This window comes from Ictalurus punctatus, chromosome 16, assembly GCF_001660625.3.
Source record: "Ictalurus punctatus breed USDA103 chromosome 16, Coco_2.0, whole genome shotgun sequence".
Lineage (NCBI taxonomy): Eukaryota > Metazoa > Chordata > Actinopteri > Siluriformes > Ictaluridae > Ictalurus > Ictalurus punctatus.
Genome location: NC_030431.2, coordinates 8,452,401 through 8,473,957, shown reverse-complemented (window position 1 = coordinate 8,473,957; position 21,557 = coordinate 8,452,401). Strand labels below are relative to the sequence as shown.

Below are 21,557 nucleotides of genomic sequence, written 5' to 3'. Positions count from 1 at the left end.
AATCTAACATTAAATTTTAGTGGGAGTTCCCAGTACAACCTGAGTGGTCCTTGAATCGGTGTGTCCAAACACTAATTCAGCAGGACTGATTCCCGAACAGTTTCACAGATAGCAAACAAAAGGCAAGGAATACCTTCATCCCACTCATGACCAGTATTAAGACAGTATGTGTACAATGGACACTTGATGCTTCACTACTCTCACGTAAAGGAGGCACAGACAGAAGCAAGTGCAGGTTAGGTTTACATTTACATTTATTCATTTAGCAGACGCTTTTATCCAATGCGTCTTGCAAATGAGAAAATACAAACAAAGTGATATCAAGCAGAGAACAATCCAAGTAGTGCTACCATATAAGATACATTAATTGAGTTCCAGAAGAAGCAAAGTGCGCAGAGTAGAGGTGTAAGTGCCAGAGTAAGTTGAGGTTGTTTTTTTTTTTTTTTTTCTTTTTTAGGGGTTAGTTAGATGTTCACGGAAGAGGTGGGTCATTAGCTGTTTCTTGAAGATGGTGACCGATTCTGCGGTCTGGATTGAGGTTGGAAGTTCATTCCACCAGTGAGGAACAGTTAGTTTGAAGGTCCTTGAAAGGGACCTTGAGCCACGCTAAGTAGGTACTACTAAGCGTCGGTCATTAATTGATCGCAGATTGCGTGAGGGAACATAAGCCTTCAGGAGAAAGTTGAGGTAGGAGGGTGCTGTTCCAGACAAGGTCTTATAGGTGAGCATCAAGGCCCTGAATTTGATGCAGGTGGCTACAGGAAGCCAGTGGAGGGAGATGAAGAGGGGTGTGACATGGATTCTCTTGGGCTGTTTGAAGACGAGGCGTGCTGCTGCATTTTTAATAATTTGAAGGGGTTTGATGGAGCTGGCTGGGAGGCCCGAGAATGGTGAGTTGCAGGTTTAATGCAAGGTTTAGTGAGGTTTAATCCTAAAGCAAGTCCAAAGGTCAATGCAAAAATCCACAATGTTAAACCGGCAAGGGTCTTACAATCAGGAAAACACGCAAGGAAGAGAATCAAAGTCAACGGAGTAAACAAAGTCAAAACCAGAACATCAACACTTAGTAAGGCTTGGTAACAACAGAGACAATAGCAACTGAGCATATACGTCGCAAAGAAATTGTCTCTATATACTGTGGCGTGAGTGTGTGTGAGATTGGTAACAGCATTGAGTGATTCCCTAATATTTTCCTCTACTTGATCTGGAAAAAATATGCAATTAATTAAAAAATTTAATTTACCTTGTGTGAGGTATGTTTCACGAAGCCAAAACAAAAATAATTTTATGTCATATCTGTGATTTCTTTATTTGCTATGAAGTCAAAAAGCTGGAGGAACATCCTCTGAGTGTGGTGATTCCATAATTTTTGCCACGGGCTGTAAGTTTGGTCTAAATTCAGGAATTGGGACCAACCATGTCATAATTGGTATCAATGACCTCGTCATTAACAACAATATACTTTTCAATTCAATTTTTATTTGTATAGCGCTTTTTACAATAGACATTGTCTCAAAGCAGCTTTACAGAATATACAAACGTAGTCCAAACTGGAATCTCTCTAGATTCTGTGGCGCATCCCAAGTCAATATGAAATTTTACTATGTCGGCCATTTTAGGTGTTGGCCAATTTGAATTTAGACCTAAAATGCTGTATTTTACGAATGACTTGCCATACCATTGAGAAATTTTATGTGTCATCGGCACCATGCCCTGAAGGTTTCAGCACCGTGCCAAAATCGAACCAGATCATCATCTGCGCCATGCCAACAAAAATTATGGAATTCAAGTTGATTAGTCAAACCATTCTCAAATAACACAAAAAATGAATTTGACTGAGAGCACACCAAAATTGACATGAGGCTATATCTCCATAATGCTTTAGTGTATTCAGACCAAACTTTGTACATGTCATAGCCATCATGACTTGAGGGTACCTCAACAGCACCACCTACTGTTCATGAGATATGAAAACAGCACATTTTTGCTTATACCATTTGAACAGTTTGTAGTACAATCATTAAAATAGGCTCATTAGATTCTGTGGCGCATCCCAAGTCGATATGACACTTTCTTAGTTCGGCCATTTTGGGTGTCGGCTATTTTGAATTAGATATAAAATCCTGTATTTTACGTATAGCTTGGTGCGTCATTATGAAAATTGGTATGTGTCAGTGGCTCCATGCCCTGAAGGTACTGAAAACATTTCAGGACAGCACCATCTTGTGGTCAGAAATTATGGTGTAATTTTAAAAATGCTAATAGGTTTTGAATACGTATGCCTATTGTCATGATACTGGTCTTGATAGATTCGTTTGGTGATGCTGAGTACAATGTTACCAATTATGCCACAGTGTGCCGAACTTGCTGTCTGTCATTTTGAATGATCTCAAAACCTACTTTTTTGAACTCCTCCTAAACCATTTGGCCAATTTTCACCAAAATCAAAACAGATCATCAGACCATACCAACAAAAAATTATGAAATGCAAGTTGGTTGGGCAAACTGTTCTTGAATAACGTGCAAACGAATTTGACAGTGAGCATACAAAATTGGATGTGAGGCTATATCTCCGAAAGGCTTTAGCGTATTCACACCAACGTTAGTATACGTTACTGCCATTATGACTTGAGGGGGTCTGGACAGTTTCAGAACAGCATCATCTGCTGTTCATGAGATATGAAAAAAAAAAATTTTTTTTTGCTTAGAACAGTTGGTCACAAAATCAGGCAACTGGTTTCTTTAGATTCACTGGGGCATAGCAAGTTGAATGACATGGATTTTTCCTATGTTGGCTATTTTGGGTCTTGGCCATTTTGTATTAGACGCAAAATGCTGTAGTTTATGAATGCCTTAGCCTGTTTATATGAAAATCGATATTTGTCATTGACACCATGCCTTGAAGCTACTCATAAAGTTTCAAGACGGTGAAAAAAAAAATTCTATAGTAATTTCAAAAAATGCTTTCTGATTACTTATGCCTCTTGTCATGACACTGGACTTTAGATTCCTTGAGTGATGCCGACAACAATGATACCAATTATGCCATGGTCAGCAGAACGTACTGTCAAAAAGTTATGGAAATCTACTTGATTGGTCAAACTGTTCTCGAATAATTCGCAAACGAATTCCACAATGCACATGCCAAAATGGGCATGGGGCTATATCTCCATAACATGCTATCGTGTTCAGACAAAACTAAATGAATCTTTCATAGCCATCATGATAAACATACAGGCAAACGAATTCGACTGTGAGCACACCAAAATGGACGTAAGGCTATATCTCCATAGCACTTTTTCAAAGTCCTCCTAGAGCGTTTGTCCGATTTGAATGAAAATTGAAAGAGCTCTACAGACCATGCTGGGAAAAAATTGTCAAAAGCTTTGTCCACTGGCAACTGTGAAGAACAAAACTCTTTTGCTAAAAGTTTACATTTAAAACGGTTCATATGACTACACTTTGCCGCTATTGCAATACTGCTATTCAATATCTCTTTATTTTGTTCATTTAATGTCAGTATTATGTGTATTTATTCATTGTAAACACTGATGAACGGTCGCATCTCAGATAGCGTGCATGCAATCTAGAGTTGTTTACCTTTTTGTAGGATAGCATGTACACCGTAGCCAAGTATATATGCATTGTGCATACACATCGTTAGCAAACGCACATTTCTGTGTATACTTTTTATTGGATGTCCATATGCTCATTCATATAAGTAGTGTTAGATAAAAAAAATTATATATTGTCTGTTACATTTTCTCTATTGATCAGTATTTGTCTCATAATCTATAAAATCTTTTGTTATTCTTTCTATATATTTATATACATATTAATACCTGTATTTTATGTTTATAGAACCATACACTTCCATACACAGTCAATAAAGGAACTGATTTGGAATTACAACTTTGTGTAAGATATCATTGTTCTGACTGGACAACCTGTAGCCTTCAGCCAATCCAGACTAGCAGTTATATTAAACACTCAAAGATTTTTCATGGTCCTTTGAGCCAGATATGGTGAATTGATATGGAGATGTCTCAAGCTGAAAATGAAACGCCTGTTGTGTGTCCACAAAGACGAGTTAACCCACCAGTTCATTTAGTGTATTATGAGCTTGGTCCATTGTCAGCCACCACTGGACTTCAGACAAGGGAGAGTAGAGTCACCAGGTACATACCAGAGGAACTTCTCCGGTCATTCAAGGGTTAGACAATGACAAATGGACTAAAAGATGAATGGTAGAGCACATCTAGTGGATGAGGAGAAGAAGAAGTAGAGCTTACAGCCATGCTGCAGGTGATGAAGCAAGAGAATACCGACTTGCACCAACAAGCCTGTCAGCTCCCTGAGATCATCTCAGCATTCAAGGAGATGTGACACATCAACCCCACAACCCTACCACCCAATGCCAGCCCCCAGACGAGACTGCCACCACCTGATACCATGAGTAAGCTACACCCAGCTGCGATGGATGAATGCCCAGGATTAACTGAGAATTTCATGGAACATAAATATTTCCTCATCAAGTACTGAGAGAGTAACCCCCAGCACTTCATTCCATCTTGTCAGTTAGAGTTTGAGACCCCCTGACATGAGTGGATGCCACCTGCCCACACAGAATACAGACAAAGTTATCACCTGTCTCCATCAACACAGGAGAAAAAATCGAGATGCCCTGCTCCAACCATCCCCTTCATAACATCTCCTGATCCCAGAGAATTCTCTGGGCTAAGGGAACATTCTACCTGAGGATGCAACAAAACAGTTCAGATATCAGATTCTTTCTGACCACATAAAACTGGTGGAAGCACTTTTTGTAGCAGTAATTCAAGTAATTCAATAATTCAAGGTTTCCTTTCACTAACACCATGACAGCCCTTGAGAAGATGCTTGGCCATCCCCAATAGTTAGCCCTACAATGTATTGCCGAACTGATGGATGGGTTGAGCATATGTAGTGGGGACGTGAAAGCCTTTCACATGTTTGGGCTGTAGGTGCACTCCCTGGTCAGAATGCTGGAACGATTAGGACAGAAAGGCAATGTCAAGCTAGAGTACAGGTCACAGGTGTCTGGGCTTATGAATAAACTGCCACATGATCTTAGGAACATGCATCCCCTTCATGTTGCCATCCCCACATTACTGGACTTTGCAGATTGTGTACAAACTTCAGGATCAGCAACAACACAGTAATTACATCTTTCAGTCAAAACAAGCGTCATCAGTGCATAGAAGGGAGGTGAGGAGACATTCTAAGCAACCCCACAAACCCAGTACCATTCTCATAGGTACAGAGAAGCCAAAAACTACCCAAGTACCACCAGTTCAACCCAAACCAGCTGCTGCTAAGAGCGAAGGGGTAAATGATTATTCTGGTGTTGCTTGGTGGTTGCTAGGGTGTTATGAGTGGTTGCTATGCGGTTTCTAGGGTGTTCTGGGTGGTTGCTAGGGTGTTGCTAGGTGGTTGCTTGGGTGTTCTGAGTCTTGCTTGGGTGTTGTGAGACAGCATCCCAATAGTTTGGGAGCGAGACAGCATCCCAGTACTTTTGGAGCCAGGCAGTGTCCCAATACTTTTGGAGCCAGGCAGTGTCCCAATACTTTTGGAGCCAGGCATCATCCCAATACTTTTGGAGCTAGACAGCGTCTAGTGTGGTCAGCCTGAAGGACTGTGCTGAGTTTGGTGAAAGTAGCTAGAAAGCTCAATGAGTTATAACAATATGAGAGGTTTAATGGAAGTCAATGGGAATTTTGGCCACTCTGAGCTTCTGTACCAGGAATTTCAGAATTCTGATCACTTCTAAAAGATATAGAAACTCGAGTCAGAAAGGGTGAATATTGGTGCTAAGTTTGGTGCATGTAGCTTGAAAACCCTAGGAGGAGATACTATAAAAAAAAATTGGGGCTCATAATAATAATAATAATAATAATAATAATAAGAATAATAATAATAATAATAAGCTTATAAAGCAAGACAGTATATAACTAGATAGGTAAAGTTTGTCATGACAAACTTTGATGTTGGTTGAGAAAGCAACCAATTAGTTAGACAGCATCCCAATAGTTTTGGAGTTAAGAGGTGTCCCAATACTTTTGGAGCTAGATAAGCTTATAAATTAAAACAGTATGTTGGTCTTCTCAAGCCAACGTTATAATAACAATAATAATAATAATAATAATAATAATAATAATAATAAGCAGAAGAAGAAGAAGAAGCAGCTTATGAAGCAAAACAGTATGTTGGCCTTCTCAAGCCAACATAATTAATGAAATGATCTACATCTGGAAACAGCACAACCAAAATGAAGCACGTAGAATGACCCATTGATAGTGCAGCATAAGAGCGCTGTGCAAACCACAAATGGGTTCACGCTGCAGTGTCTCTGGGTTACACAATAGACGACTCTGCTCTGCTGCCCTGTAAGTTACGCTGCACAGTTCAGTTGGGTAGAGCAGTCCTGCCCACACTCACATCGGTGCTGCAGTAGTCATGTATGGTTTTACTTTTTTCTTTCAGAGCAATACTTTGTAAATCGCAGCATAGGAATATACTGCAATACAAATGGGGTTTCGTAACCAAAATAAAATGATTACCAAAATAAAAATACCACTTCTTGTCATGGTATATAAGATGGATATAAGCTGCAGTTACATTTTTATGTTCACTTTGGTTGCATGAAGACCACCAGGAACTTACCTCTATAACGATGGGGTCAAACTGGCATAATTAAAAAAAAAAAAATTAATCATAGTGGTCGGGTTTCTTGGAACAACAAAACAATGTTAATCCAGGAGCACATCTTACTTGGCAAATTCACTGAGACCACTTAGTCAATGTTTATTAATTAATGTTTATTGTTCATGCAAGAACCTTACTAAATGTTCTTGTCCTGCTTATTTCAGGATTATATAAAATCAGCTTAGTCTTGGGGATCCTTGTTGTCTATCCATCTATTTATTAGTAACTATGATGTAGGCATTTTACAATTTACATTAAGGACACAAATGCATTGTTCAAACAATTGGTCTGACATTCATTAAATCAGTTTCAAGTCATAATATAACAGAACTAGTCTCATTTCAAATAAACCGACTCAGCTATTTTTGTAATGTAGTTCATAATTTGTATAAGTCCTGAACCGAATAGTCTATGATGGTTCAGATTCTGTACAACAACTGTTCTCATGAACATATATTCCTTCTTGGTCAATTGGGATTCTCCTTCTTGGTCAATTCTTGCTGGTAATGAATTTTCTTCGATTATTCATTACACCAGTTTTCTTCTGGATTATCAGTAGATAGTGCAGTTCCTCTAGATGTATGGAGTTTTGATGTATCATTTGTCAGTATAGATGACCAAGGCCATTTTCTGTCACTGGAGTACTTGTACTATGACTTGAGACATTAACATTTCTCGTGTCCACAGTATTCCCAGGAGGTGGCATTATGTAACTTATAAGTCAATCAGGCCTTGGATTTTGAAACTCTGGTGCAGTTGTGTATATATATATATATATATATATATATATATATATATATATATATATATATATATATATATATATATATATTAGTCACCACTGTTGTGGGTTCTCATGTTGCGCTGTCTTCCGATCCCAGCATGTATATGTGTTCGCTGTTGATCTGAAAGTGAATAATGATACACTGTAAAGGCAGAATGTCTTGATATTTCATAATATGATTCATGAGGATTTCATTTTTAGTCAAAAGCCAAAAGGTATACAGATTCCAAAATAAAGTTTCATTTCATTAACCTCTGTATCTGAAGCATCGTGACAGTGTCATTGATATAATTAACAAAAATATGAATCCAGAAGCAGCAGTTCCCCACCATAACTGTTGACAAGCCTTTTCATTTTCACCTGTAAAAAGAAAAATGCTTTTAAAAATGACACAATTAGATTTTTATCTGCTCTATACATTTTGTTATATTGGAAAACAATCCATGCAAGATGTCCACAAGCACAACATCATATTGTACCTGTCACCTGGACTGTAATATTGACCCAAGTGTGGACTTGGTGCTTAAACTGGAAGCTTGATAATGTGCAGGTGTAGAGCCCAGTATGTGCAGAACTTTCAGGGTTGAATAGAGTAAGAGAACCATTTCCCATTTGTGCATGTATGTTCAGTTCAGCCTTCTTTTCCCAAGAGTTAGTGATCCTCCTGCTCCGACTATCATAAATCAAAATCATAATGGGCTCAAGGGTTCTAATAAAGGTCCAGGTGAGAGTGAAGTTATACTGTAGCTGTGGTAACATGCAAGGAATGAGCAATGTGTTGCCTTCCTCACCAACTAATTTATCTGAGGAAAAAAGAACCATTTTAGCTTTGTAGGTATTTAATATCAGTTGTAAATGTTGTAAATTTGTAAAATCTATCATCATGTTTTTAAAGTAACTCCAAAAAATAAAAATGTAAATCCTCTTTTAGCTTTGACTGTTTTCTTTATAAGTGTTAATCTCACACATTGCTGTGTCTAATACCTTGTTGTTTCACTGATGCTGTCCACACCTGACTCCTATCCCCAGAGACCACTGAACAGAAGTAGGCATGCTGGGAAATATTACCCAGAATGCTGATGGTGCTTTCAATGGTGAACAAGCCCTTTGAATCAGCTGTATTGCGGGTGTGGTTATGGAGACTACCCAAGTCTGTCGGAGGTTCAGTGGACCAGACAAGTTGAGGTGCAGGGTAGATGTTCTGGGCCAGACAAATTACCTTCTCTTCAATGATATCAATCTTTACCATCTGGATCAGCGCTGTAATGAGGAATAGTTGTATTAATTCCATTTACTTCACATGTTTAAACCTGGAAAGATGCATTTAGGGAAAGCTTTGATTTACAAAAATAACCAGCAAATCATAATCGATAGAAATAAAAAAGAAAGAAAATAGTAATAATAATAAAATAAAATAAGTTATGAAGTTGAGTAAGACCCTAATGTCTTTTCTATTTAAGACCTATTGATAATTTGAGGATTTAGCACCATTTAAAAAAATTAATGATTTAGTAAGTTGGGAACAGATCAGAGATTATTGCTTGTCTTTATACTATTAGTAACATTATTACATATTTATTTTGTTTAATATTTTTATCTGATTCGAAAATGCTGTTTATAGCTTCTGTTAAGGGGTATGACCCTAGCTACTTTACTTTAGTTGTAAACATACTTGTTGGTTTTATTTAAAGTAAAAGTATGAAATTATGCTTGGATGTGTACGAAAACTAACCTTTCACATTTAGGTTTACAAAAGTCTCCTGGTTGACTTTCCTGGTGCTGGTATAGCATTTATACCGCCCTCTATCCTGCAGCTTTACTTTGCGTAACACTAGAGATGCATTGCCCTGGGGAATCTGAAGGTTAAACAGGCAAGTGCGGCCACTGAAGTGCTTGTTCTGGAGGCCAAACTGGTCTTTGTTGTAGTAGTAACTGTGCACTGGGATCTGCTGTTTGTACCAGTGGATCACTACAGCACCAGTGGGTATGAAACTGCAGGGCAAGATGCAGTCTTCATGAAACAGGCAGGTCACCTGAGTATCTAGAAAGTGCAGAAGCATATATTTTAGAGATGCCCTAACCAAAGCATTTAGAAGTAATATTCTATTGCACATTTCATTTAATCTCAAATGTGACTTATTTGTCATTGACAGCACTGATATCAAAGCATGTAAAAAGAATGTTTCATTTTATTATGACAGTTCAAATTCCTATAACTTTCTATTTAAAAAATCTATTAAGTTCTGTTTTATACTGCTTTTATAGTTAGGTCCATAAGTATTTGGACAGTGACACAATTTTTGCCATTTTGCCTCTGTACACCACCACAAGGGATTTGAAATGAAGCAATCAAGATGTGTTTGAACTGTACACTCTCTCAGTTTTAATTCCTCATGGGGTTTTACAAAAATATTGTATTAACCATTTAGGAATTATAGCCATTTTTGCAGAGTCCCTTCATTTTCACATGCTCAAAGGTAATTTGACAAACTAATATAATTATAAATATTGTTAATGCTCAGATGCAAATCCTTTCGAGTCAATGACTGCCTGAAGGCTGGAACCCATGGACATCACCAAATGCTGAGTTCCTTCCCTTGAGATGCTTTGCCAGACCTTTACTGCAGATGTCTTCAGTTGCTGCTTGTTTGTGGGTCTTTCTGCCTTCAGTTTTGCCTTCAGTAAGTGAAAAGCATGCTCAATTGGGTTGAGGTCATTGGGGATTTAAGAAATGTAATTTATTTGCCTTAAGAAGCTCTTGGGTTGCATGTACAGTATGTAATGGGTCATTATCCATCTGTATTGTGAAGCACTGTCCTATCGGTTTTGAGCATTTGAATGAATCTGAACAGATTATAGCTCTATATGCTTCAGAATTCATCCTGCTACTTCTATCAGCAGTCACATCATCAATAAACACCAGTGCATGGGCATTCCATACATGCCTATGCCATAACACTTCCTCTACATGTTTGACAGATGATGTGGTATCCTTTGGAATATGAGCCCTTCATTTCCTTCTCCATACTCTTCTCTTTCCATCATTCTGGTACAAGTTAATCTTGAATCAGAACTGGTCAGGCTTTTAAGAGTTTTTTTTTTTTTTTTTTTTAAATTAAGCAAAGTCTAATCCTTTCTGTTCTAGTGTGTTACCAGTGGTTGCATCTTGAGGTAAACCGACTGTATTTACATTCATGAAGGTGTTTTTTGATTGTAGTCTTTGAGAAAGATATGCCTGCCTCCTCCAGAGTGTTCTTGACTTGGCTAGATATTGTGAAGGGGTTTTTATTCAACAAGGAAAGAATTCTGCATTCATCCACTTTAGCTGTCTTACGTGATCTTTCAGGGCTTTTGGTGTTGCTGAACTCACCCAGTGCATTCCTTCTTTTAATTAATGTACCAAAGTGTTGATTTGGCCACTCTTAAAGTTTCTGGTATCGCTCTGATAGGTCTGTTTTGTTTTTTCAGCTTAATGTTGGCCTCCTTTACTTGCATCAACACCTCTTTGGACCGCATATTGAGAGTTCCCATTAACAGCTACCAAATGCAAATGCAATGTTTGGAATCAACTCCAGACCTTTTATCGCTTTAATTTGTCATGAAATAATGAGGAAACAGGCCACCTTGGCCATGAAACTGCTTAACTGCTCAATTGTCCAATTACGTTTGAGCCTGTGAAAAGGGAGGGACTCAAATAAATGGCTGTCATTTCATGAAAGATTAATGCAAAATTGTTGCTAAACCCCTTGAATTAAAGCTGAAAGTCTATACATCAATCACATCTTCAATCACAGCTTCATTTCAAATCCATTATGGTGGTGTACAGAGGCAAATTTACCCAAAACTGTGTTACTGTTCAAATACTTATGGACCTGACTGTATGTGTATATATATGCTTACATAAAACCTTTCCCTACATTTCAAGATGAAATAAGGTGGCTGGCACCAGCATGCTGTAGTTAACATTATCCATTTTTTTATTAAACTGCTGTGCCTGATCAACTCTTAAATTTCCCTCTAATCTAGACATGGATAAATAAGTAACAGGTTGTGATTGTTTCTTTACACCCAAGGCATTCATCTGAGACTAATGGTGTTTCCTATAATGCCTGATCCACTGAGCCATGCCTTCATTCTTGTCTGTGACAGAGCTTAGTTTGTGTCTGGAAAATCAACTTGTACCTAAAAGGATGACAGAAGAGTATTAAGTATTTTCTAGATATGACAAGTAATTATTAGAAAATGTTCTGTAATTGCTGATCTGAAGAGGTTAGTTTGTGCATATGCATGATAAAAAAAAAAATGTATTTATACGATTCTTGTTCACAGATTTGCCTTTCAATTGCCATGCAGATATGTAATGCTATTACATGATGTTTTAATTTTTGAAGAAGAAATAGGTATTGCACAAAAATCTATTTATTTATAATTGTGAGGTTGTATGGCTTACCTTTTAGAGGACTTGATATTGATAGAGATATCCCAAGAAATATCAGAAGAGCTGCAGGTATCTTTATAAGCATCATGGCACAGAAACTCATGCACTCTGCACTCAAGACATCACTCTTCTGTCTTTCACTCTTACTACTTTCCCCTTTCTATTGCTTTCTCTTTCTAATCCTTGCCTTACCTTTTTCTTTATCTACTTTCTCTGCTTATTATAGGATGTTCTTTCTCTCTACTGATCTCTCCCCATGTTTTCCCACATTGTGCATTTGTGTGCATGAGAAAAGGAGAGAGAGAGAGAGAGAGAGAGAGAGAGAGAGAGAGAGAGAGAGAGAGAGAGAGAGAGAGAGAGAACACAAGAGTGTGAGAGAGAGAGATCCTTGTGGACACATCAATTAAATCTGTAAAACTTTAACTTGAGGGAGCATGAGTGGACATAAGGAGAGTAGCCATGAGAGTGGCCTTGTGTCCAGGCCATGTAACAGACACCATAAAGAAAAGCAATTACAATCAGGATATATGTGTTTTGTATTTTGTACGTGTTAATTTTCATGTATCTTTCCAATGGTCGTGCTTCCATGTGCTCTGAAAAACACTGATTAAAAGTGAACATGTAAATGAAAAAAATCTTGTTTGTGACATTTCATTTGTTTATATGAAATAGTATGAAGACCAAGTTATCTTCATGAATAAACTAGCTTGCTAGTATGATTAGCCTAATAATAGGACAAGCCCATCTTTTTTTTTATTGCTGTAACATGGACGAGAATGAGGCGGCACACTTGGTGTGAGCTTTAATGAGGGAAAACCATGAGTCACCATCCGAGTTCATAGCAGGGGTGAAAACACAAGCAGTGAGAACTAACAGAACAATCCATGATCATACACTGTATAGTCAAACAGGCAGACACAATAAGAAACAGGTGAACACAATATGATACTGGTGGGCCTAATAAGAAAAAGGCAGACACAATAATAAACAGGTGAGCACAACAAGAAGCAGGTAAGCAAAATAAGAATCAGTTGAGCACAACAAGAAAGAGATGAGCACAATATGATACAAGCAAGCACAACAAGAAACACGTGAGCACATAAAGAAACAGATGAACAAGATGGGGTGGAGACAAAGACAAAACAAAAGCATATCTGAACCACAATGTGAAGAAGGAAATTGTGCCACCTGGGGGGTATTCCAGAAAACAGGCTGTGCAACCCGGGTAAGATTACTCAGAGTAAATGGATAACCTCAATTTTCAGTTCCAAAAACAGAGGGAACTTTCAGGGTATGTAAGTAGTAGCCATAGCAACTTACTCGCTGGGTTTGTTTCAGAGAGCTGACAGTGTAAATTTGCTGTCCCCTCAAAATAATCCAACACACAGCCATTAATGTCTAAACCTCTGGCAACAAAAGTGAGTACACATTCCTCATCAACAACGTTGAGGCAAAATGGCTAGGGTCTGTACACGATGCCAGAATATTTCTGGAGTCATCGTTGTGCCATAAATTTGAACAGAGTATGTATTGCCTTACACATTTCATTAAAAAAATTCCTAGGTGGTAACCAACATTACAGGAACTTCAATGGTTACTTTCTGGGGGACAGAGGGTACCCTCATGTGCCCTACATCATGACCCCCTACCCTGAACCTGAGCCTGGCCCACAGGCGTGATTTAACCTGGCCCATAGTAGAACATGGGTTCCATTGGAATCCTGAAGGCCAGGTTTCAGTGCCTGCATGGGCTCAAAGTCACATGTCGTCCCTGATGAAATTGGTCTTGAGAAACCCCCTGTAAACCCAGTGGACCAAAATGATGGCAGGATGTTACGAGATGTGATCTCCAAAATCACTTTGCAGTAAATGAATAATGCACAAAATCAAGTTTGATTTATTTTTTATTTTCTGTCATTAAAAAAAAGACATTTGTATTCATTGCTTTATCATTCAATAGTAAATGACAGAATAATCATTAGCCATATACAGTGCCCATCTTCATCCTTTGCTGCAGCAATTCAATTTCAAGCCTGGCCTATTTTATGTTCAGATTTTTCTCTTCTATTTGATGCTGCATAAGGTCCAACTCCGCATCACTTTTTCTTATTTGCCTTTGTAGATGGACCTTATACGGCTCCTATTGTCACATTGCGGGACATAAGGGAGGTTGAGGACGGATGCATATGTAGATAAAGATGTTTATTAAAGAGAGAGACAGGCAGACAAATCCAAATCGTGATACAGAAGCGTGGTCTAATAACATTCAAAAGGTCAGGCGATATACAAACAGGGCGAGTCTAGAACTATGAACTGTCCAAATTGGGCGAGGCTAGAATCGTAAACCTGAAACGAGAAACAAGAAACAAGGTCAGAACCATGAACGAGCACAAAAACGAGATACAATGAACATCCACTTGATCTTTATTATGAAATGCACTATCAGAAACTTACTTAAAATACCAATGACGAGACATGACATGAAAGATGAGTGGGAACACGGAGCTAAAGTCATGGTCCTAGGCTACAACATGGTGAACATGGCACTTTCCCATTGTGCTGGCCAAGCCCTTCCTCTCCTACTGTCTTGGACATGAAATCATGGATGATGAACTTTTTTCAATATTCTTACAGATGGTTTCCATTGAAGAAAAAGAAGTTGCTGAGCAAGTGATGAAAGACTTCCAAACTATTTCTGGAAGAGAGGAATGGTTGGATTTCCTAGAGGCACATGAGAGAGAGATAGTTTGTATATATTGTAACCGTAGTTTTGACAGGTATAGGTCAAAGGTCAAAAAGATACACATCCTAACTCTCTATATCTAGATCAAAGGTCATGATCATAAAAATATGAATAGTTATGTTAAATCTGGATCACATCCATTCGTGACCATATATGGTGCTGCCATGTGTGTTTTTCCGCCCCACACGTTGCGCACACCTGGTACATCTTTTCACATAGAATATGAAACTCTCTGTGGTAGGACATAAAAATATATATAGTTTTGTTAAATCTGGTTCACATCCAAATCGTGACCATACCTGGTACGACCATTTGTTCCCCCCACCCCACCCCACCCCACACAGATACAAGTTGCATACTCATGTTTTTCTAACACTCTGTGGTAGGTCATCGACCATGTGTCGTCCCCCCCCACCCCCCCCACCCCCACCCCCACCCCACCCCACACAGACACAAGTTGCATACTCATGTTTTTCCTCTTCACATAGAATATGAAGCTCTCTGTGGTAGGTCATAAGAATATATATATAGTTTTGTTAAATCTGGTTCACATCCAAATCGTGACCATACCTGGTACGACCATGTGTTCCCCCCACCCCACCCCACCCCACCGCACCCCACCCCACACAGACACAAGTTGCATACTCATGATTTTCCTCTTCACATAGAATATGAAGCTCTCTGTGCTAGGTCATAAGAATATATATAGTTTTGTTAAATCTGGTTCACATCCAAATCGTGACCATACCTGGTACGGCCATGTGTATCCCACATCCAAACAAAAATATCACACACACACACCCACACACACACACACACACACACCCACACACACACACACACACACACACACACACACAAACACACACGTGCATGTACACACACAGTTTTGCTCCGTTACTGAGATGCGTACATATAACGGGTGAAAACAACAAAGTCGTCACAATTACTTATGATAAGTTGCATTACGTACCTCTCACCAAGAACCACATTACCGATATAGTAATCGAAGTCAAAACGGATCAGAACAAGCCTATACCTTTTAGTTACGGGAAATTTATTGCTAAACTACACTTTAGACCCGCTAAACATTCGTTCCGTATGTAAAATGATGGATAGGGGCTACGTTCATCCGCAGACCTACGTGGATTATTATGTCCACCAGGCTGGAAATGGTCTTCCTGGGTTTCAAGGCGCCCCCACCATGTATGGGTCGGGGCTAGGAGGACTGTTCAAGGGTCTTTTTAGAATGGCGGTTCCGTTCCTCAAAAGGGGTTTTGCTATTGCAAAGCCTCATTTAAAAACAGCTGCTAAAGGGTTCGTAAGTGACGTATTCAACAACATTATGAGCAAGACACAAGCTCAGAATCAAGACGGATCGGGGCTTGCGTTGACTGCGCGTAAAAAATCTAAAAGGCTCCCAGGGCGTCGACATGTGGTTCCTAATAAAAGACGTAAGGTTACTAAAATCAAGAACAGTGTGAAAAAGACCGAGCAGAGAGGCAACAGGCACCCTTACATCTCTCACAAGAGAAATCGGCTGAACATTTTCTAACATCATGGCGTTCTTACACAGTCTATCCTCAGAGTGTACCAAGACAGAATTGGATATTTTCACATTACCTTTTACCCAAACGAGTATCGAAAAGTACACTTATGTCGAAATACCACCACTTTCCGCTCTTACGGACAACGGGCCCCTGGAGTTCTATGTGGCTGGAAACGGGGAGGATTACCTCGACTTGAACAACACTTTTTTACATCTGACCTGTAAAATCGTGAACCCCGACGGTTCCAATATAGCTAACGATGCAAAGGTTGGGGTCGTTAACTACCCCGTAGCCTCACTTTTTTCACAAGTGGATGTCATGCTCGGGGATCGTCTTATTTCTCAATCTAGCAGTACATACCCATACCGTGCCACCTTTGAAAGTCTTATCAACTATGGAAAAGATACACTGGAAACACAATTTTGCACCGGGCTATTCTACAAAGACACAGCGGGGCATATGGACGCCACAGACCCGGACGGACGAAACGAAGGCCTCAAAAAAAGGGCCAGTTTCAGTGCTGAAAGCAACACCTTCGACCTGATTGGACACATTCACTCGGATATATTTTTTCAGGATAAACTTTTACTGAACGGGATCGATTTGAGGATTAAAATGGTTCGCAGCAAAGCTGAATTCTGTTTGATGAAGGAAGGAAATGCAAATTTCAATCTGAAAATACTCAACGCTTCTCTTTTTGTGAAGAAAGTAACCGTCTCACCGTCTGTAAAAATCGGTCACGGACAAGCACTTCTCACCGCCACAGCCAAGTATCCGATCGAAAGAGTCTGTTTGAAGACCTTCAGTCTAGCTGCAGGGAGCCGCATTTGTTCACAAGAGAACCTCTTCCTCGGTCCCTTACCTAAAACCATTATCTTTGGGATGGTTGACAACGACGCCTTCAGCGGGTCGTACAATAAAAACACTTTTAATTTTAAACATTACGATGCAGAGTTTATCGCGCTGTACGTAGATGGTACGCAATATCCCGCAAAACCGTTTCAGCCTGTTTTTCAGTCCGGTAACGTGGTCCGTGAATTCCATTCTCTAATTTTAGCATCAGGAAAGCAGCTGAAAGATCAGGCACTGTCGATAAACAGAGAAGAGTACCTGAACGGATATACTTTATTCGCTTTCAACATGAATCCCGATGACGATTGTGGGCAACATTTGTCATTAATAAAATCGGGCAATATGCGATTGGAACTCAGATTTCGTCAACCACTTCCGATCACGGTGAATCTAATAGTGTATGCCAGTTTTGACAGCATTCTAGAAATAAACAATCGAAGAAACGTGCTCATCGATTACCAGTAACTCATGGATACCAGAGAACTAACGGAGGTTATGAGAAGTTGTCCTGAAATAGATAAAATATTTCATGGCGTGATGGCCTGTGACGAGCTACCTACAAGTACTCTGAGAAAGTTTCCAGCTTTATTCATCGTAAACACACATCCGAGACACATGCCGGGTGAGCACTGGCTAGCGTTATGCCTTAATGACGAAAACACAGGAGAATTTTTTGACTCGTACGGAAACCCTCCAGACTACGAACTCTTTCCTCGATCGATTCATTATTTTTTGACAAAGGACTGTTGCAAAATAAAATATAACCCTGTACAAGTTCAAAACTTTACGTCGGTTTGCTGCGGGCAACACTGTGTTTTTTCTGTGTCACAAAGCTAAAGGTTATTCATTTAACCGTATTATGTCTATGTATAGCAAAGATTTAATTAGAAATGATAACACTGTTGTGTCATTCGTTAAAAAAATGTACCCTAGAGTAAATAAAAAGCATTCAATTACATGTGTACAATGTGTTAACTCTCTAGATATGTTTCATTTGCATATGTAGTGGAATGTTAAATGACGATGCTTCACAAGAAAAATGTTAAACAATAGTTATTTTATTGAAATAAAGGGTAACATAACATAACATAACATGCTTTGTCCCTCGTCCTTTTCAAAAATCAAACCAGTCAGTACGGTTAAAAACGGGGGATTTGAAAACTGGCTCAGAATCGTAGTCTTTGCTTTTAGGTGGGGAAACAAGATGAGAGATATCTTTAGATCTTTTTATGTCAGATATTTTGCGTCGAACACCGCCATTAGGTATTGCTGAAAAGGGTATATTTAGGTTGGCTACTGTCTGTAAGAACTCTTTCCAACCTAAAGGCCTCCGTTCGTCGGATACTCGATGAGGGGCCGTGAGATTTTTTAGCAAATCCACCATGTGAGATCCTTTGATAGTGTTTCCTTTAAAAATAAATTCACCGCTATCGTTCCACGCAGCCCCGGCTTTTAAAAGTTTTTCCATAACGTACGAAGCGTTTCTTTTGTTTCTAGCAGAAATGTTAGCGAGGACCTCTTGCACGATCTCGTCTTTGGGGTGTTCGGTCACAGCTGCTTCCGTTTTGCTTTCCGATATTTTAGGTAGAGACAGGGTCAATTGGGCGGTTTCCTGCTCTCCTACTTTAACCAAGTTTAAAAAATTTTGCAGCACAGACGCGTAGAGTTTCGCCTTATCGTAATCATTCAGATCAGTCCTTGATAAAATACCACGTATTGCATCGTCCAAGTTGTTTTCAACAGTCTTTCTTATGGTTTCCTTCTCCGCGGTGATGTTTCTAAGTTTATCGATCTGATGTTGAGGGACTAAATACATTTTCTCAGCAGTCTCCATGTTAATTGTTGCGGGACGCGATTAAGCTGCTTATAAAAGGAATGGCTACACTGAGCAAAGGCAGAAGAAATCCTCCAGATTGATTAATAACTTTCCTTTTTCTTTCAACGGATGCTCTTTTATCAGCAAATAGTTTGATCCATTTTTTTTGTTTTTTTAAAACCCGATACTGTTTTGTCGTCAGTGGTATGTTTCCCCTGAGCACGTTTAAAGCTAGTTCACATATGCTCAGGATGAGATCTGTGGGCGCATCGCGTAATATATCCTTTCTCCTTCGGGATGGAGACCTGTGTAATGAATTCAGCAACGGGAGGGTTTTTTTTCAATCGCTCAGACATTTGTTGTCGATACTTTAAAGTTTTTTCTTCTTCTTCGGAACATACACAACCGGTTTCTCCCTCGGAAACAACCCTGAACGGAGACGAAGTTCTTCTGGCGTTTGTGCTTTCAGGTCAACAAATAAATACCCATAAGGTCTAGAGACGGCATCGAGAAAGCATTCTAAAAAATACTTGCTGTTACCCGGATACATTTGACGAGCCAGTATGCTGATCTGTAATTTATCTCTAGGGTTTTTAAAAAGAACCATGTAGTTTGTGTTCAGGTTGATTGTTCTACTGGTCTTTCCTTGAAAAAACAAGTTTTGAACGAGGTAGATGACGCTCAGATTTCTGTGGTGTGTGTATTTTGTAAAAGCCTTTTCTACTTCGTCATTTTTACTGGCGGTTTCCATCAAGTCATCGATTACCAACAAGTTTTTTTTATTTGGAGGAAATAGTTCGTCATCACACAAAGAATCAGGGATTCCTTGAAGAAAAATTATTTTTATTCTGGTCAATAATTCATCGTACAGAGGCTGCCAACACGTATAACACCAGACAATGTTTTCCGGAACAACCGACATTGCCTCTTTACAGTTTTCCAACAGCATTTTGATAAAAAAAGATTTTCCACTATTACTCGGTCCACATACGATACATGAAAAGGGAAGTTATTAATCAATCCGGAGGATTTCTTCTGCTTTTGCTCAGTGTAGCCATTCCTTTTATAAGCAGCTTAATCGCGTCCCGCAACAATTAACATGGAGACTGCTGAGAAAATGTATTTAGTCCCTCAACATCAGATCGATAAACTTAGAAACATCACCGCGGAGAAGGAAACCATAAGAAAGACTGTTGAAAACAACTTGGACGATGCAATACGTGGTATTTTATCAAGGACTGATCTGAATGATTACGATAAGGCGAAACTCTACGCGTCTGTGCTGCAAAATTTTTTAAACTTGGTTAAAGTAGGAGAGCAGGAAACCGCCCAATTGACCCTGTCTCTACCTAAAATATCGGAAAGCAAAACGGAAGCAGCTGTGACCGAACACCCCAAAGACGAGATCGTGCAAGAGGTCCTCGCTAACATTTCTGCTAGAAACAAAAGAAACGCTTCGTACGTTATGGAAAAACTTTTAAAAGCCGGGGCTGCGTGGAACGATAGCGGTGAATTTATTTTTAAAGGAAACACTATCAAAGGATCTCACATGGTGGATTTGCTAAAAAATCTCACGGCCCCTCATCGAGTATCCGACGAACGGAGGCCTTTAGGTTGGAAAGAGTTCTTACAGACAGTAGCCAACCTAAATATACCCTTTTCAGCAATACCTAATGGCGGTGTTCGACGCAAAATATCTGACATAAAAAGATCTAAAGATATCTCTCATCTTGTTTCCCCACCTAAAAGCAAAGACTACGATTCTGAGCCAGTTTTCAAATCCCCCGTTTTTAACCGTACTGACTGGTTTGATTTTTGAAAAGGACGAGGGACAAAGCATGTTATGTTATGTTATGTTACCCTTTATTTCAATAAAATAACTATTGTTTAACATTTTTCTTGTGAAGCATCGTCATTTAACATTCCACTACATATGCAAATGAAACATATCTAGAGAGTTAACACATTGTACACATGTAATTGAATGCTTTTTATTTACTCTAGGGTACATTTTTTTAACGAATGACACAACAGTGTTATCATTTCTAATTAAATCTTTGCTATACATAGACATAATACGGTTAAATGAATAACCTTTAGCTTTGTGACACAGAAAAAACACACAGTGTTGCCCGCAGCAAACCGACGTAAAGTTTTGAACTTGTACAGGGTTATATTTTATTTTGCAACAGTCCTTTGTCAAAAAATAATGAATCGATCGAGGAAAGAGTTCGTAGTCTGGAGGGTTTCCGTACGAGTCAAAAAATTCTCCTGTGTTTTCGTCATTAAGGCATAACGCTAGCCAGTGCTCACCCGGCATGTGTCTCGGATGTGTGTTTACGATGAATAAAGCTGGAAACTTTCTCAGAGTACTTGTAGGTAGCTCGTCACAGGCCATCACGCCATGAAATATTTTATCTATTTCAGGACAACTTCTCATAACCTCCGTTAGTTCTCTGGTATCCATGAGTTACTGGTAATCGATGAGCACGTTTCTTCGATTGTTTATTTCTAGAATGCTGTCAAAACTGGCATACACTATTAGATTCACCGTGATCGGAAGTGGTTGACGAAATCTGAGTTCCAATCGCATATTGCCCGATTTTATTAATGACAAATGTTGCCCACAAT

The 21,557-nt window shown here is 39.1% G+C and overlaps 1 protein-coding gene across 2 annotated transcripts; it reads right to left on the bottom strand.

Moving 5' to 3' along the window:
• Positions 1-7,563: 7,563 nt before the first annotated feature.
• Positions 7,564-12,242, bottom strand: LOC128635250 (V-set domain-containing T-cell activation inhibitor 1). Of its 2 annotated transcripts, XM_053687109.1 has the most exons (6): positions 11,979-12,242; positions 9,261-9,569; positions 8,513-8,788; positions 8,008-8,331; positions 7,781-7,888; positions 7,564-7,649 (listed from the first exon to the last, which is right to left on the bottom strand). In XM_053687109.1, the coding sequence occupies exons 1-6, from the start codon at positions 12,067-12,069 to the stop codon at positions 7,576-7,578; spliced, it is 1,182 nt and encodes a 393-aa protein (XP_053543084.1). In that variant the 5' UTR covers positions 12,070-12,242; the 3' UTR covers positions 7,564-7,575. The 2 variants fall into 2 exon arrangements, with proteins under 2 accessions (XP_053543084.1, XP_053543083.1); XM_053687108.1 differs by lacking the exon at positions 11,979-12,242 and having other exon boundaries at positions 9,261-9,879.
• Positions 12,243-21,557: the final 9,315 nt, after the last annotated feature.

Bases quoted from the DNA above. Each gene is read 5' to 3' on its own strand.
- LOC128635250 (XM_053687108.1), bottom strand. From the start codon at position 9,675: ATGACAAATAAGTCACATTTGAGATTAAATGAAATGTGCAATAGAATA. The intron at 8,332-8,512 runs GTATTAGACACA...TTTTTTCCTCAG, and splicing joins AGCATCAGTGAAACAACAAG to ATAAATTAGTTGGTGAGGAA. The intron at 7,650-7,780 runs GTTAATGAAATG...ATTCACTTTCAG, and splicing joins ACGATGCTTCAGATACAGAG to ATCAACAGCGAACACATATA.